The 18510-nt window shown below is 43.2% G+C and overlaps 1 protein-coding gene across 2 annotated transcripts in view; it reads right to left on the minus strand.

Annotated features, from left to right (window-relative positions):
- FAM131C (family with sequence similarity 131 member C) overlaps positions 1-18282 on the minus strand; it is a 634923-nt gene extending 616641 nt beyond the window's left edge. The window contains exon 1 of one of the 2 annotated variants that reach the window (XM_069611100.1): positions 17867-18282. In XM_069611100.1, the coding sequence (XP_069467201.1) occupies positions 17867-17888 (22 nt within the window). In that variant the 5' untranslated portion in view covers positions 17889-18282. The remainder of the gene's footprint in view (positions 1-17866) is intronic. The other variant, XM_069611099.1, reaches the window with a different exon arrangement.
- Between the last annotated feature and the right edge of the window lie 228 nt (positions 18283-18510).

Consider the following 18510-nt stretch of genomic DNA (forward strand, 5'->3'; position numbering starts at 1 on the left):
CCTGTAACTAAGCTCTTGCAAGTAACAGCGCCTCAATGCCCATGGGTTACTTGCGCGCTATATAAATTTAAATAAATAAAAAAATAAATAAATGCAATGTTCACATATGAATTACACTGAAATCTAATTTCCTGCAATGCCAAAAGCTAAGGTATATACTTATGGTTTACGCTGCGAAAGGGTAAATGCCCTAGAACTCAAAGCGTGACTCGCGGGGGGGGGTCCCCCTCGTTCCATGAAATGTAACAAGGATTGTGCAGGTGTTAAAGGAACGATACAGCCCAAAAATACTATTTTTATGGGAGCAACAAGGAATGCACAATCAGAGAATAATGCAGTGAACACTGGTGTGCTTAACACTAAGGACAGTATATTGTAACCCATAAATTCTGCTATAGACCTGTCCCCTGGATTTTCCAACATTGACAATAATGTATCACTACTTAACCATTGTTTGAATCTACGCCATGATTCCTTGGGACCATCTAAGCCAGAAAATAACTATGTGATTGGACCTACTATTTCTAATACTTCTGATCTGGAAGGCCTCTTCTCCACCTCTGATTTCACATCAAGTGATAGTGAAATGGAGGAAGGCGAGGAGGATTATGAGCCTGTAAATAGGGGTATATCGACGCCTGTAAAGCAAGACGAGCTGGTCAAAATTAGCAGATTGAATAATTTGGACTCAAAAATAGAGGCCTTGTTTCATCTTTGCTCTGGCACAGCTGAAGAACAACAACATTTAAAAAAGCTATTGGGCAAAGTGTATGAGGCCAGATTGAAAGACTGTGATATGGCCAAAGATGGCCATAAAAGAAAACGGAAGGGGCGTAAAATCAAAAACCATGTTAAATCAGTGATACCAAATCATACTGTTGGAAAATCCCATAAGGATAGCCCCACCGTCACAGGGGTGGGTGATCAATCCTGCACTATTATTGATAAACCGATGAGTTATTTGGGCCCATTAAAGCCTAAGGTTTCACATCAGGTCAGGTCAGATACAGTAAGGGTGACAGCTGACTCGGAGGAACAAGCTCTACTAGCTTTGTGCATTGAACAGTCTATGAACTGAAAGCTGGGGCTAATTTAAGGGGCAAACAGCAATAGAAGATGCAAAAAAAAACATTGGAGGAAAGATATCCTTCTGCAATAAACAAAAATCAAAATCCTACCCCATCCCCTACTATATCTACGGGGCCCTAATTAGTTGTGAATTAACTAACAAATGGAGAAGTTGACAAGTAATGCTGCAAGGGCCCTTGGACAATTGGGTGATTCCAAGAAAAGGACAGCAGACTCATGATTCGGTGATACAGGGGCAACATACTGCCGCTCAGACTCTTACAAACCAACTGCGCCCCCCCTCTAAACAACAGGATATCAGTGGAGCTCCACATGGTATTATTACAGAGGCTGAACGTAATTTGTTGACTGATACCTACACATGCAGTCCCTTGGTATAATCGTCCAGGAGCTTATCATAGTTTTAATGTTGACACACAGTCGGACCTTTCCCGATATGCAGATGTACGCCATATAAAATTGTCCAAAATTTCTCCAACAACTAGCAGCCCCTTCCTAAATAGAAAATGGCTCTTGAAACTCCTACATGCTATAGCTGATCTTCGCACAATAACAAGCAATGATATAACATCACTTAATTGCCAAAATACACTAGTGCAATGACTTGGGTTAATATTTCCCTAGATTCATCTATTGGAGCGGAACGTATATGTCAATTTGCACAAGCATTTTAGGACTTGGGGTTTGAAATAACTGTCTTTCGATCATTTGTTCTCATAAGCAATTTTGGAACAGGGGGATTCGGGTAACTGTCAGTTACGCTGAAGGACAAGTGAACAGGGCAATGGGTGGAAAGCTTAGGAGAATGGATGGTAACTGGGCTAGAGTGCACAATGTTTGCTGAAATGTATTAACACAAGAAACAGTCACACTTAATGTTATCTCCTGGAATACGAGAGGGTATAATTCCTTCCTTGGAAATACACGAGGCAATGAACAATTGATGGGGGCTGAGTTCTGCACTTTACAGGAAACATGGTTGACCTCAACTTTCCATCTTGGTGCCTCTAACTTGGTACACAGCTTTGCAGTATCAGCTAAATTGGGTCGACCAAAAGGAGGGTTTCGTATTGATGCGGAAGCAGGATATGATTTGGTGGAGTTTGTTGATAGACCCCCCAGACAAACCTTCTGGCAGCAATAATCACAAAACCACCATGGGGCTCTGAATTAACGTTAGTGGTGACTCTGTATAATCCCCCTGGTGGGCTCTTAATAAAAAGTCTTATGAGTGCAGTTATGGAGACACTAACCAATTGGCATGGTAGATATCCTAAGGCAGGTATTATTTTGAGTGGCGATTTTAATGTAGATTGCACAGACCTTATGATCAAAACTAGTAAGCGAGGATGTGTATCCCAGTTAAGGGCTCTGAGTTGGCATACTGCTCTTCTAGGACATGATTTGGAGATGCTGACCGATGTTTCAGGGGAGCCCATGGTGGCTTGGTCAAATGGCGTATACAAACGTTGTATAGATTTCATATTTGTAAACACTGTCGTTAGAAAGTATTTCCCTCAGCTCCAAGCTAGCCCCGATAGACTTGAGAGACCACTCTGTATTAAGTGTAGCATTTCAAACATCAAATAATCAGCATCAAAGGATTCTAGACATAAATCCGTCCCTAAATTCACAGGGAAATAGTTTATGCTGGACAGCTTTTAAGATTAGCCATTTTCACTCTACCTTCAAAACAATTACACATAATCATGAGGTATTACTCGGCAGATATGATTGGAAGCTGAAACACTTATTGAATAGGTATAATTTATGTCTGAGGCAGTGTGTTAGACACCCTAATGTTCATAGTAAAGTTGATTGTATGATCAAGAGATAGCAAAAAGCAAGAGATCTTATAATGGTGCTATCCGAGAAATCATGAAAAATAAATATGCATCGTACAGTGAGAAACACAGACTTAAAGTAGTCAAAAGATCTGAGTATATGTGCTGGTTGCATGCCTATAAAGGTATTACGAATGCCCGAAACTGGTACCTAATTGACAGAATTATCAAAACAAGTGATGCTAAGAAATGTTGGTTTCTATTGCAAAACTTTGGTTCTGTAAACCCAGAACGTATGGTTTGTGGTATTTCAGAATCTTCCTGGGCTAAGCATATTATTAAAAACTTTTGGATAATAATGGATCCTAAAATAAGAACATTAAAAGGCCCGAGAGACAGGCTCAATGGTCTGGAAATACGCAAAGGAGGCAGATATTACTTTATTAATAGCAATGTCCAAATCACCAAATCATCAAGAGACGTAGGTCCAGATTGATTATGTAATATGGTCCTAAAAAATGACCCTGATTAATGGGCAGAGTTACTACGCACATTGTTTGTCCATGTCTGTGAGACCAGTGATTACCCTTCTACATGGCTGGTGTCGATTTTGATCCCTGCATATAAGAGAGGTTCACGGTAGGACCCGGATAAGTATCGATTACTACCCATGCAGGACTCCAGTTCTAAGATTTTCTCCCGATTGTTGCTGGAGTTACTTTCTACATCGGCAAGTACAAATCATAAATTGAGCCCAACGCAGATGTGATTCAGGAAGGGGTATAGTACTAAACCATCCATTTGGATACTCCTTACAGTAATCTCTGATAATTGCAAAACCCAGGATCCAGTATATGTGTTTGTTACGTGGACCATTCTTCAGCCTTCAACACGGTAAAGAGGGACAGATTATGGGATAAACTGTCAGGTTGGGGCACAGCAGTACTTCATTCGACAGATGAATGGGGATACTGTGGTGATAGTCAGATTAGCACAGTATGTTTCTCTTACGAGACCAATCCTAACTAATATTGGCCTTAAGCAAGGTTGTGTACTTGCACCACTACTATATAATCTTAATGTGGCAGATTTCGTTCTACATCATGAAACAGTACATAACCACCCTCCATCCCTGGGGGGAACAAGGATATCTAGCATCACTTATGCGACGACACTGTGATTTTTGATCCTACCCCTATGGGTTTACAGCGTTCACTTGATGCTCTGTCAAAGTATGCAGAATTAAATGGTCTACGAATAAATATTGGGAAGACAAAAGTTATGCCAATAGGCAAGGGAGCATATCGGGGTAAGAGGTTTACGTGGTGATTGGGTGGTCAAATATTAGAACAAGTCGATACCTATAGATACTTAGGTATGCATATAGCACAAGACCTGAACATTGCACACCATGCGAGCGAGGTTAATTCTTCAGCCTGGATCAAATGGCTCTCCTTAAGAAATGTGATTGACAGACAGGGGGCCGCTCTATGCAGGCTAAACTTACTGCATATAAGACAGCTGTAGTGCCGGTGATCCATTATGCATTGGAATTGCTTGCGATGGGACTGGTTTCTTGGCTGCCAAAACTGGCAGGGAAAATATTCAGATCAATGATGGGCTTGCCAAGATTAGTGTTGGTGGATACTATGTGCCTGGAATTAGGATTGCCACTTTTGCATGTTCTTTGACAGTGGCCGTTAGTAAGTGGTGGGGCACTAATTATCTTAACAGTTTTAGCATATGATGACTCAGGATTCTCTATGCAAAAATACACAGGCCAATGATACAGACTAGTGACAAATTGAATCTTACAGCTACATGTATACTATATAATCCAAGTAGGAGAAACAATATGTACAAGGGTTGTAATAATGAAGAATTCGAAACCACGTGGGTATTACTTGACTCAGAAATGATCAGCAGTATGTTCAATCTATGCAACTATGATGATATAGAATCAAGGAAAGACATAGAAATATCAATTTCTGATTTTGTGTTTACTTAAAAACTATGGTTTTACTAAAAATATATTTTCTTGTTGTCTCTTATTGTTTTTTTATGTATTCTGTTTGTTTCTCAACATATATTTATTTGATCCTGAACACTCCCTCCCTCCAGCACTCCCTGTTTTCTGTCTATGTGTGATTACAAATTTGTAATGAAATTACATGTAAAAGTAATTGAAGTGTTTGCTTTATGAAATGCCCAGATTTGAGAAAGGGACCAGTGTTGCCGAAACACGTGTTATCAAAGGGCACCTAAACATATGAGAATGCTATAATTAAAAACTTAGTTTTTTCACAAACTTTGGTGTGGTGCAATTTAATGTGGGGGACAACTACACCTTTTACAAGTTGGAGGTGGGGTCTTGACCTCCGTTCCTCACAGTTGTGACACCACCCTAAACAGGGGAGTATTTAACCAGCTCGCACAGCATAAGAAGTTAATGTAACAACCCCCTAAATAAACTCTATTTATGATTGCATGATGTCCATTGATTACCTAGCAAGTAAAAGGAAATATAATATGTACTCAACACAGGGTATGAAAATAAATGAACCCTGTGATTACTTGCTTAAGTGCTACTCGCCAATGTTGGTACATTTTGTTACTTCATTGCGCCTTGAAACCTTGCCGGTTCTTGAAAACAAAGGGGCGTGGATTGGCTTGGAAAGTTCTAACCGACTTTGCTGTATGTGTAAACTATCAGTGGAAACAGCAAACAGCGAGGCATAAACTTTCTCAGTGTAGCGTGTTAACGCCCCTTAATGAGAGAGTCTACCATAAGTATGTTGATTATGCATCAGATCGTTTCAGGGGCTCCATAGATGGTGCAAAATATCTGGTGGTAACTGCGGCTGCTTTTCATATATGGCTGAAGGTGGGAAAAAAATTGGCTGTTCCAGGATTCTGGTATAATCTCCTGCTCAAGTTTATTATTCATAAAAGGCTATTTTATTTATTATTAATGTAATTGACTGAACATCTTTTTAAATTGATGATTTTACTATTTCTCTTTAAATTTCTTTTAACGGTTGATTGGCTTTAGATGTGTAATGAAATGGAAATGATGAAATGAAATATTGGAAATGTAAAATGTGTAATAACATGGTGTAAAGGTCTGATTGACTAAAACACTAAATAAATAATAATAATAAAAATATCATCAATGTATCTCTGCCAGTTTATCACTTTCTGTGACAATTGCCTGCAGTGTTGTGCAGCATTCCAGCACATGCCCTCTGGTACCCACTGGCTTGTGTTCCACAGGCTTGCACTTACTGATGGCAGGTGATCACTCTGCATCTAGCAATCGCTGACAGGCGCTTACTGTTGCACACAACAGACTCCTTGGCACTTCCCTCTGTGGAACTCCTAGCATTTAACCCTTCCCCATCTCTCTGTCTATCTCCCTGCACTTGCACGTTCTGAATGCTCACATGGCCTAGTAGGACTGCTCCCTTTTCCCTGACCATTTGTTTATTCTTTGCCTTTTTTCCTATGTTCCCTCCCCTTTGCCATGTGGGCACTTTCAAACACAATTCCTTGCTGTATAAGCGCCTTACAAATGCACAATAATAAAAGAAATAAACAGATGCAGGTGGCAACTGTCACAGCTTATGTAGATGGCAGACCAGAATACAGTACAATACAAATAAACCGTCAGATTATGATTGCGACAGCCATCACAAAAGAACCTACTTTTAACCCACATTAGGCTGTGATGCCTTAATAAATTTAATAGCTATTATGCTCAATTGAATACTGAAATAATTGAACGTACTTGAAAACAACTGTGCTCAAGGAGTAGAACACTAATTTAACTAAATTATCAAACAACAAGCACCACATATAAAGTAACTGACACCAAAAGACTTACAAACCCCTATACCTATCATTAGAACACAATACCCTCCTGAATGTAGTTACTCAGATATGTATTTAATCTTAACTATAGGGCGAAGATGAACAACACAAAATGACAAAGACCAAGACTGGTCTAAGTACATTGACCAATTTCATCAAAATCAGCCAACATATGGAGACAGTTTCGGATTGGTTGTGCATATCTCGATTATCAAGTGCTTCTTAAGTTTTCAGAACGGATAACACTGTATTCATACTTTACACAAACTAATATAGGCCACGATAATATTATTATAAGGATGGATTGGATACAAATTGAAACCAGTTGGGTTAATTGGGAATAAATTGTTCTGCGAGATATAATATAGATGACTCAAACAGTGAGGATGAAATAAATCATGTGATACAGGATATGTGAATACAGTTACTGCAAGTAAACACAAGCCATTATGGAAGCAGTATGTTGAAAAGTATTCAGTTGATGAAATTAACGGACCTCTGTGTCCAACTAGGAACCCTTATAAAATGTAACAACAAACCAAGATTTCACCCGTGATTGCAGCAAAAATGACATGTGCCAATGGCAGCAATGACATTACCACGCTACGGCAGATGACGTCATCACGTGAGAACCCATTTTAATAAAACGTCTTTTAGGATGCCGGCGAACTGAATCACAAGTGAAGCGCCACCATCACGAAAGGAACCCAGCCCTAGAAAGGACAACCAAAGTTATCTAGAGGTAAGGAGTTGGGAACTATAATATGAAACGTAGCTAATGTACTTAACAATACATGGGCTACCCAGAACCAATTTAAATCTAATTCCTTGTCTGATTTATTTCAGACTAACGTATTGAGGCATAAATTGAAACTTTACTTTGAAGATGACTCCAACAGGAAACATTTTAATAACTTACGGTAAGGAGTTGGGAAACAACGGTATACATGTATTGCCTATGAAAATGCCCTTAGCTATACATGGGTTACCCAAACTAAATGAAACAGCACCTAATTCAACTAATATCCGGTCCTATGTCATTTCTGACAAACCTAATGAGGTAAGAAATCTTTAGTGGCAAAATGAACAAATAAACAAATGAATCTGATACAAATGTAGGCAAGTCGAACTAATGCACAGTCTGCTTATTTGCAGAGAGTCCATATGAAGGAACACATGGATTCAATATAAATAAGATAACCCACTCAATCCAAAGGAATCCCTGGCCCTGAATAAGATAAGGTAAACCTAAAGAAACAATGAGCAGCTATAGACTGCATTGTAATGTAATAAATTGAAAGACACTAATATTGATTTGCATTTCTTTAGATTTGTGCACTTAAATGCGTTAAAAGTAATGGGGCCATTGCAAAATCATACTTAACCGGTTTCTCAAAAATATGAAGACTATAAGGTCTTGACTACAGAAGGAAGAACAGACAACTATAGGTAAGGTTAACCAGGACCTGACCCAAATTCTGACAACACTTGACTTAGCGCACTATAGATCTAACCTTAGCCTAACTAACTCCACTCTACTTCATCTTTCCTTTTTCCAATTCTCACAACAGAGTTACTAAGCTTGTCTACTTAAATTAGTTGCTTGGAATTTAATGTACCTTGATGTATGAAATGTTGATGCATGATTACTGTGAGACAACAGTCACCTTTACTTGAGTTGTATACTGTATGTAGAATTTGTACAGGTGTGTACTTAATAGCATATAGAATTGTAATTAAGGCTGAAACAATCGCACATGCCTCTAACTGGAGTATGTTGGCACTTTACTAACAAACCAAGAGTTTACCTTGGTTCACAACAAATAAACTACATTTTCATACGTTCTATTTGTGGAGTTTCTGCTTTAGGCTAGGCCCAAGTAACCCAACATACCAGCATTATTCTTTCTTAATTACTGACTGACTACTGGATACCAGTCAATGCTGGGTTCTGCTGCCAGGCCACACAACCCGATAGATTCTTGAGAAGAAATAAACAATAGATACAATTAGAATCTTACTATTTACAACTAAACTATGAGGATAGTGTGGGGAGTAAATTCAGCCCCAGAATGACATGAACTGAAATGCCAAGCAAGGCCTCCGCTCTAACCTTGATACAGCACTGAGGCCTATTGAATGTGAAAAGTGGGCCTCATTGAACATTACCAAAATGGAAAGACACACAGGTGAAGGAAATTGTGCCTTAAAACATCATTACAGCAGAGTGTGCCCAATTAATTCTAAAAACATGACCTTCTGCAAATGCTGACTTCATGTATAAGGGGAAAGGTCACATTATGACTGAGAAAGACAAACAGCAGCATTATACATGAAACACCCATTCATGAACATTCTGTGTATTTGGGAAATAAAAAGAAGGAACTGTGCCTTGCATCTGAAAGCTAAGCCAAGCAACATATTTAATTTGAAATAAATAAAACACTTTCCAACATACAAACCGACTTTATTGAAATGGAAAGGCCTACTTTGTTTTAAAGTGGACCCCGGCTTCACATTTTAAACAGAAATCCATGTGATGATAATTCAGAATGAACAGTCATGTCCTTTCAACTGTCAGATCAAAGAAATATACTTACACATGGACAGAAGGCCAAGATGCAATGTATTGAAATAAATGCTGTACATGTAAAATACATCCTCTTGATTTAAAAAGCCCTTGCTTTCAGATTTTACATGTGGCTTTCTTTAGCAGCATCCCCCATTGAACTGCTGGACTGTGTAAATGAACCTCTGACCTGGCTTAATAAAAAGGGAACGAAACGACGCAGGACCTATACCATGTTAATGCTTGGAACAAGCCTGTCAGTTCTATGTAGATATCTACAACTCCATGGAAGGTGTGGAATCCGAGTTATAGATTGTTTTTTTTTTACTTAAATTGTTATTAGGCATTAGTATATAAACAACAATGTGTACTTCAGTATAGAACCAACAATAACGTCAACCATTTTAGATCTCCCTCCTCACCCTCATCCACGCCCCGCAATGTAGCTACCAGACCCGGCCCTCTGGTGAGGGTAAACACAAGAGCCAAGTCAAAGCATCACAATCATAAAGGAGCTGGCACATTGGGATCTTCTTACGTTACTACACACATCGGTACATTGGGAACTTCTTACGTTACTACACACATTGGTACGAGAAGTATAGGAGTCTCCAAAGGTTCTTAAAGGAAGAGCGTAATAGCTGGTATGAGAGGATCACCCAAAAACGTATAACGACTAAATGCAATGGTCAGGATAGATTTAAATGTGTTTCTGATTTTCCTATAAATTATAGAAATCTGAAAGTTGGAGAGATTATAGAATGTGAAATTGATGGTTGGATTATAATGTTTCATAGTCCCAACTATGTTAGTCTTGGTACAAAGGGCGGAAAATTATAATGCGCTCTAGAAAGTTTGTGCCAGGATCACATTAGTTTCTCTAGGCCCGGAAAAATAGCTGAATCAGAAAAGAAAATTATATATATATAGAAAAAACACATGCCCCTGCGCGGTCGTAACACTACAAAAAACCACCTAGCAGGCATGTACAAAAGAGCCCCAGCACACAAGACTTTGCTACTTTAAAATAACAGATTTATTGTAACATTTTACAGCACATCAATAAAACAGAGGTGAAAGAATTCACCCCTGTGACAGAGGTAAGGTTGTAAAAAGGCACTCACCCCACACGGGTGGAAAAAAGTCACACCTTCCGCCTGAATGCTCAGGCTTCCTCAGACTCTTGTAATCCAAATGTGCCAGTAACACCACAGAGTATAAAAAGAAGGGCAGATGCAGAGCATCACAATTCATGTTACATCACGTGACTGGTAGTCATGTGACCGCATCATATAGGGTTACTGAAGCGACAAATATAGTGACCTCCATCTTGGAATGGTCATTTACCTAAGTATGTGGTACTGGATGTCAGATAAAAATCGTAAAGTTACCATACAAGCTAAACAGTATAATGTCTGTTACCAACGTGATTTTAGCTACAATCAGTCATTTAACGATAAACTAGCACACTTGTGAGTTTTGTTATACACTGATTTTTGTAGAATGATAATATTTTAATATGGGCAGCACCGAACGTCTCAATCAATCCGTTATCATCACGTTGGTAACAGACATTATTTCACCTCTGTTTTATTGATGTGCTGTAAAATGTTACAATAAAGATGTTATTTTAAAGTAGCAAAGTCTTGTGTGCCGGGGCTCTTTTGTAAATGCCTGCTAGGTGTTTTTTTTGTAGTGTTACAACCGCGCAGGGGCATGTGTATTTTTTTTTATTTAACGAATTTGGCTGAATTCATATCCCCAGCACCAGCCACTCAATGAGGTAGAGCGCCATATTTTAACTGAATTGGTGTATATATATATATATATATATAGATATATATTATTGTGTTTAGTCGTTGTAAGTTATAAAAAGTTTTCGTGTTGTGAGTTTTTGGAGTTGCTAAATTGTAAGTTTAAAATGGTTATTTTAGACAATTCTCTCTCTCCTCCCCTTGTTATCCATAATCTAGATCTCATAAACTCCTTGCCCTATCGGCTGGCAGAGGCCGGAATTCTGGATGGAGGGGAAAATGAATGTCAAATCCGAGGTGAAGGATAATTGGTTGGCATTGCAAAATTATTCATAATATGAATGGTGTCATAGGGGCTATATATGGTCAATCACCAATTACACTGGGGGACTTGGACACTTGCTGGAGTTTCACAGTCTTTTTGCTAGAGACTTTCGCTTGGAAGACTGGGAGTACCATCTGAGGAAGAGACCCTAAAACCTGACTGGGACCTGCTGTGAATAGTGGAGTTATCCTTGCCTGAGGTGTGAGCTGACTCCTGCCTGTTCCCAAAAAAGGTTCCTAATGCCTGGCTGGCCGCCTGAGCTAATAACAGAGATCTCACATGTAAGTAAACATATCTCAATGATGTTAAATGTGTGGGGAAACTACCTGCCTTAATCCTTTCCCTTAACTGTAGGTGGGGGGCGGGGGGGAACTGTGTAGACCCTCAGCACATGTGATTAAAAATAATTAATGAATTCCCCTATGGAAAAGATCACAGAATGATTATCGTTACAATTCGACATGAACAAATCTCATTCCCAGTGTACTTTAACCACTATAGCCTATAACGTAATTGGGTAAACCATTTTTTCTTGTAACCCTAGACTTCTTGACAGGAGAGGTGTGTCCCTGGACACAAAACACAATTCCCAAAACCCTGCCTTTCATTTGAATATGCTGTGTCCCAAAACGAAAATCACTATCCATTTAATGGATTCAAACCCTGCCTTTCAAACTAAAAATGAAATTCCCATATAGTCCTGCTCCCTAAACGTTGCCTTTAACCCGAGGGGTGACCACACATAACTGATGCCTGGGTTGGGTGCAGAGAGAAAACAGTCTGTTGCCAGCTAAATTAAACCAAGCATGGTTGTCCAGTTGAAAAAATCCACTCTCTTCTGGGGGTGGGCAAGTGACAGCCATAGCAGAAAGGTTTGAGACTGCTTTGGGGTTAAGAAGGAACAAAGGTGTTGATTCGAAATGACTGTGTGTTTCAAACTTGCTCATGTTTAAGGTGCATAGAACCCAAGTGTAAAACACTGGATATGCATGTGTGATCTGATTTAAATACATCCTGTGTTGTGTTGTTGCAACTGAAATCTTATTAAGAAATACCTGACAGTTCATTACTATAAGAGATCTATATGCCGCGCGCAGTTGTATTTTGCCACGGGGTTGGTCGGCTTGTGTGTTTTTTAGTGTAACTTTATTAATCTCCAACTTCAAATAAATCTATATATATTTTTCTATACACCAGCCTGGTTCCTGGCTCATTGGTGGCACAGAGGCAGGTCGCTGGGTGGCATTATACAGGTCGGCCCAAATAGGAATGCGTTCAGTGGCTTGTTGAGCGACACCTTGTGTGGGGAGGGAGGGAACTCTGTGTTGAGGGTGGCCCTCCAATAAATCGGTACAATGGTCGCACAAAATACTATCCACTTTATTCATAAAATATCAATTTGTAACTTCACATGGCTAATAGCTGCCATCATATGACAAGAGCAGCCTGAAATACCATCCAGGGCCAGCTGATGATTATATATGTTGTAGAGGCACCGTCTAAGATATGGTACCTACCCCATGCACATGCCAGATCATCATATGTAAGGTACAGCCTCACATGTGCTAGCACATGTTCCCCAGCTATACCAACACATAAAATTTGAACATCATCGATGGGGAAGGCGTTGTAATGGTCGTCCAGTTTGTTTAGGGTTTCAGGGGAGCCAATTAGAAGTAGTTCAGTTTTGTCTCCGTTTAAAGAAAGCCAGTTTACTGCCATCCAGGTTTGGATGGTAGAGTAGACTGAGTTGAGGGTTTTGGTGTCGGATTTGTAGTCACCTGAGAGTGGGATGAGGACCTGCGTGTCGTCCGCGTAGTTTTTGTAGGTGATGCCTAGAGCGTCAAGGATGAGGAATAGCGGCCTGGTGAATATGTTGTACAGGGTGGGGGAAATGCACGAACATTGTGGGACACTGCATGGCCCCCTCGGAACTGCTTGTTACTGCTTTTCAACTGCCTGTGCACACTACACTGCCAGTGCACTGCTGACACAGTGACGGTGGGAAGATCATCTTCCACACCATGTCCCTCCCTTCGCGCCTCAGTAGCTATTGCAAACTGCTGAAGGGCTTGAAGAGGGACATGGGGAGGGAACAATTGATGAATGACTCCACCTGCCACCTGCAAACAGAGAAGCCATACAGCATGTGGAGTGACGCATACAAATGAACAAATACAAAGGAAAACACAAGAGTTCCTCCATTTATATGGGTTTGGGGGTCGAAGCCAAGCATTACCACTCACTCATATTGGATATATTAGCATATCTTCCAGGCCGGCTTAGTCGATGCTAGAAGCCAAATCTAAAAATAAACCTCTTGCAGGAAACCATACATTCCATGCTATTGTGTGCCATTTTATTAAAAAAAAGACTTTCAGTAAAATGACACTGAAGTGCTGTCCAAGGTACTGAACTAGAATCAGTAAATTGTTCTGATGTTCTCAGCCCCTTGCTCTTGTGTAGCGAAATGCAGTTATCCATTCAGAGGAAGGCACTAGTGGGACCAGAGTACAGCAAACAACCCTGGGCAAGACTTGTGCTACCACCAGGCTCCTTAGGGGGTACCTCAACTCTTGTCCCCAATGCAGGGTCCTGGAAGCGCAGCCGGGATTATGAGCTTGGAGTACAGCTAAGCCCAAGCTTGTGTGTTCTTTTGGATGGGGTTCTTGGTGCCTCTGAAGAGGGGTCAACCCATGAAAGAGAGGGCACCCCTCAAAGCTCACATGGAATAGATGCTTTGCCCAGAGTGCAGAACCTGGCCCAGCCTCATTGGGCAAGCAGGCTCTGGGAAGACCGGGCCTTGATGCATGGAATAAGCAGGCTTAGGTGCAGATATACATGCAGACATCCCCCCTGAATTCTCTGCTAGTGGATCCCATGGAATCAGCAGGCTGTCCAAACACAAACTTTCCCAATCCTTCGCCCTTAAGTCCCCAAGGGGAAGGGGCTAAAGACAAGTAAAGACTTGACACTCATGCCTCATTCTGACCACTGGCGCCAAAACCTCATCTCCACCCCATTCTGCTGGTTCTACCCCTCCTATGTCAAGTACTGTTGTCTTCATTGTAAGCCTAGCCCCGTATGCCCTGATGGACAGCGGCACCCCCAAACAAATGACAAACTAGCCTGATACCATAAATTGCTTCCCGCAGTACATTCCAAGCACTACAGCCCATGTCGCACAACAGCAATGGCTTCCATTTACCCAGCTTGTCACGGCAACTGCCCACATCCCATGCCAACGAATACTCACATCAGTCCTAGCCACAGCTGCCCTCGCTACACACCCTACCCAACCACTAGCTCCCTTCTCACTTCCAAACTAAGCACTGCTGGTGTTGCCTCTCGCGTCACCGCGTCCATGGACTTAACCACGGGGCGGCTGATGTCCACTCACCTCATTGCAAATCCAACCACGGCCGCCACCTCCCCCGCCCAGCTGCTGCTGCTCAGTACTCCAATGTTTGACACTCCCACCATGCCCTAAACTGCTGCTCTTTTTACCTCACCCAAAGACTGATGACTTCAGATCTCTCTCCCCGGCACTTCTGTGATTACTACACCACCATCGGGTGCCTTACCCACCAGACCTCAACCACTGCGACACCCCTCTCTAAATCCCTCTGCCCGGCTCCATTCACACATCACACTCACTAGTGCAGCTCTCCGTCACCTCTGCTTTCATTGCTACGTTCCACACATATCCATTGGCCTTTGTCACCTTCCTGTACTTCCTCCTTGAGGCAAGTCAGCAGTAAATGCTGCCCCCTAGCTGATGACAGCAGTACTTCAGAGGAGATGTGTGGGCACAACTAGTTGGAACTCAGGTGAAGGGTGTGTACCCCGCTTTGCTTGCAACGTAGTCAAATTAGGTCTAGCCAACCTCACCATAAACACTGCAGTCCCTACTTCCTCCAATACAATGAAATCCAGACCTCCCGCATTACCACCCTTCACTCCCAAACAATGCTCAGATCTAATTTCAGTCCCGTTTTACTTCTGCCTCTCTAGTGAAGCGGCCGCTGCACCCCTCCAAGTTACCCTCACTTCGCTCCCAGTCAACCGCCAACCACTGCTCACCAGGAATCCAACATACAGCCATTGCTTTTCTGCTCAGGCCAAACCCAACTATGGTTGTAACCCGCTCTTGACCAGAGTCAACCATTTACTGCACCCAGCATTCACCCAGCCACTTCAGGACCCTGCTTTTGCCTCAGCCGTCACCTGCTCAACCCTTAACACTAGTGCCACCACATCACAAAGTCCTCCTACAATGGTACACTCATCTAACCCATCTAACACGTCCATTCATTCCTCCACTCTATACACCCCTCTCTCTCTACCCGAACACCTCAATTCACCCACAACTCACTTCCCAATGACCTCTGCCCTCTCATCACCCTCTGCTCCCATACCGCACCCTGCACCGCTGTTTCCCATGCTGTCTTCACTTCTCCTCATTGGCAACTATTGCTCTGTGTCCCTCCTCAACCCAACGCTATGCATCAGCTCTTAAGACTTGCAATTGCTACCCCCAAAGCTCTTGCCTCAACCTAAGCTACTAACCCCTCAGGCCCTGCTGGCCCCAATTCTCACCCCCAGTCTTAGCTGCAATGACCCCACACCTTAACACTAATGCACTGCTTCCCTTACCTCCTAGCAGCATCCCATTTACGATTGCCCCCCCTTGGTTCCGCAACCCTAACCATTACTGACTCAAACCTCTCAACTTAGCCCCAATCACTGCTAACTCACCTGTCACCTTGCCCATGATAAATGCTGCCAAGACCCCACACCGGAAATAAATGCTGTTCCAACCAGCACTTAAACCTCCACCCCTGTAACCACCACCCTCCCCCCACCCTGGTCACAGACCGCACTTCTCCCCCTCAACCCACGAGAACTCCACCACCGGGTACCCCAAAATCCTGAGGCCCTGTTTCCCACCTAATTTCAATCCTCACCATATCACTAATCATTGATGCATGAATTCTTTTCTTCACGACTGTCAATTCCGACCACACGTGTCACCGTGCCATTACCGTGCCAGCTTTCGACTCACTCAAAGCCGCTGCTGCTCTCAACCTCATCTCAATCACCACTTCTGCACCTTCCTCTCAACTACTGCGTCTTCCATCGTTCACCTCATTGTTAACCCTTACTACTCTCACCTTCCACCTGATGCACAAGCATTGGTGTCCACACCCTACAACTAATCCCCAACCAGTTTTGCTCACAACACACTGCTGTCACCAGCCATCCATGAAACCTCCAGAAAACCACAATCACTCCCTCCCCCAGGCTCAGTGCTCACTCACTCATTGCTGTGGCGCCGGTCACTGACAACCCCTGCTGCCTGCGCCCCCCACCTCACCACCTCATTTCCTTTCATCACCTGACCCCATTCCGTTCTCATCCCTTGCCAACCTTTGCAGACCCCATCGCCCGCCTCACCACCCCGATTACTGCAGACCTCAACTCACAGCAAAGCTCAAGGGGCGGGTATTGTGAGCGGCCTGAACGGTATATTGCTCTCTCGATGACTTGCAAAAGAGAACAGGTTTGTTCAAAGAAGAGTGGATGCACCCTAAACATGTCCACTGAAAAGGAAGCATCTGCTTTCAGGAAGCACGAATTGCCCCCCAAAAGTGGTTGCACAGTTTTCCCTCACAGACCTCTGCGGCCCTGTCCCCCGTCTTTCCATGCGAGTCAGTCTGCTGACTCTCCAGTGATGAGTTGTGTACTTTAAGAGTGGGCCCTATAAAATGGATGGGGCCATTGAAGTCTATGGCGACATTGGCTTTTCCACAGGCGATGGCATATAGGGTCCTAAACACGTTTTTTTTTAGAGGGGTGGCATTGGGGTTTACTTTGGCATTCGCTTTCCTGGGAAAGCAGCGCAGTTGCATTCATGTCTAACGAGGTATGTGGTTTAAGCGAGGAGTCCATTGAAGTCTCTGGAGGCATTCTCTGTAGTCGGTTGATGTCCCTGGAGTTTGTGGAGATGTTTGATTGGTGAAACGGGTGATACAAGAAAGTCTGCGGGGACGAGACATTGGTTGAGGGAACCAGGGCATTAGCAGTCCACAGAGAAGGTTAATTTGTTCGAGTGTGATGTCATCAAAGTCTATGGAGACACTTGGCAACTTAAGACAGAGGGTAACTAGCTAGAGGAACGCAGGACTAAATAGTGAGGTGTTGTTGCTGCTGGTGCCAGTGTGGAGCTTGCAGTGTGGGCGATGTGTGTCTGGGAGTTAGACCCCCGGCAGCAGGTGAGGCAAGGTTAGAGGTGGGCATGGGGGCGGGGCTACTAGCAGGGAGCTCAGGTGCGAGGTGCGTAGTGGCGTGTGGCCTGTCAGTGAAAGTCATGTCAGACGGCAACCCCTTCATTTTAGGGTAGATGGCATAAGTGCGAGAGGAAGCGGGAGGTGTCAGGAAGGGTGAGATGTAAGTGACAGGGGCCCGGACTCACCTCTGGATATGCAGCAGCCCATCCTGAAGCCCCGGGACTGGCTCGGGCAGCCGGGCTCATCTCTTCTTCCTCTGCCTCATCCCGAGCCCTGGGGCCGCCCCTCGGCACTGGCAGCCGGGGCCGCGCTCTGCCCGGGGGCGGGAAGGGGAGCAGGTGGCATGAGAGGCAGGAGACGGGGCCGCTCCTCCCGCCCGCCCCTCTGGCTCCCGCCTCCGCCTCCCGCAGAAATAACAATGTATAATTGGGGTCCACGGCGCACAAGTTTGGGGATCGTGCGAGGGGTGTCACCGTCGCCGCAGCTGCGAGCAGAAGAAGCGGAGGCAGCGGGCGAGCCAGGAGGTGTGGAGAGGAGAGGCACGGGAAAAAGAGGGAGGGGAGAGTAAATGAGGAGAGGGGAGTGAGTGTGTGAGAGAAGAGGAGAAAGCGAGAGAGCAGAAAAAGAGGGTGTTCTCAAGGCTGTGTGTGTATACATCAAAGCAAACACTAACAACAGGTACTGACAGCACCCAAAGACCAGCAGACAATCAACAACAACCAACCGTCACGGTTTCACACCGTCACAAAGTCCGGCCAGTGTCTACGCAGCAATTCACTTTTGTAGAGCGCTTTGCCGGCAATACCTGTGGATTTCTAACTCATGTCAA

This window comes from Ambystoma mexicanum, chromosome 8, assembly GCF_040938575.1.
Source record: "Ambystoma mexicanum isolate Mex_15411 chromosome 8, UKY_AmexF1_1, whole genome shotgun sequence".
In the NCBI taxonomy this organism is placed as follows: Eukaryota; Metazoa; Chordata; class Amphibia; order Caudata; family Ambystomatidae; genus Ambystoma; species Ambystoma mexicanum.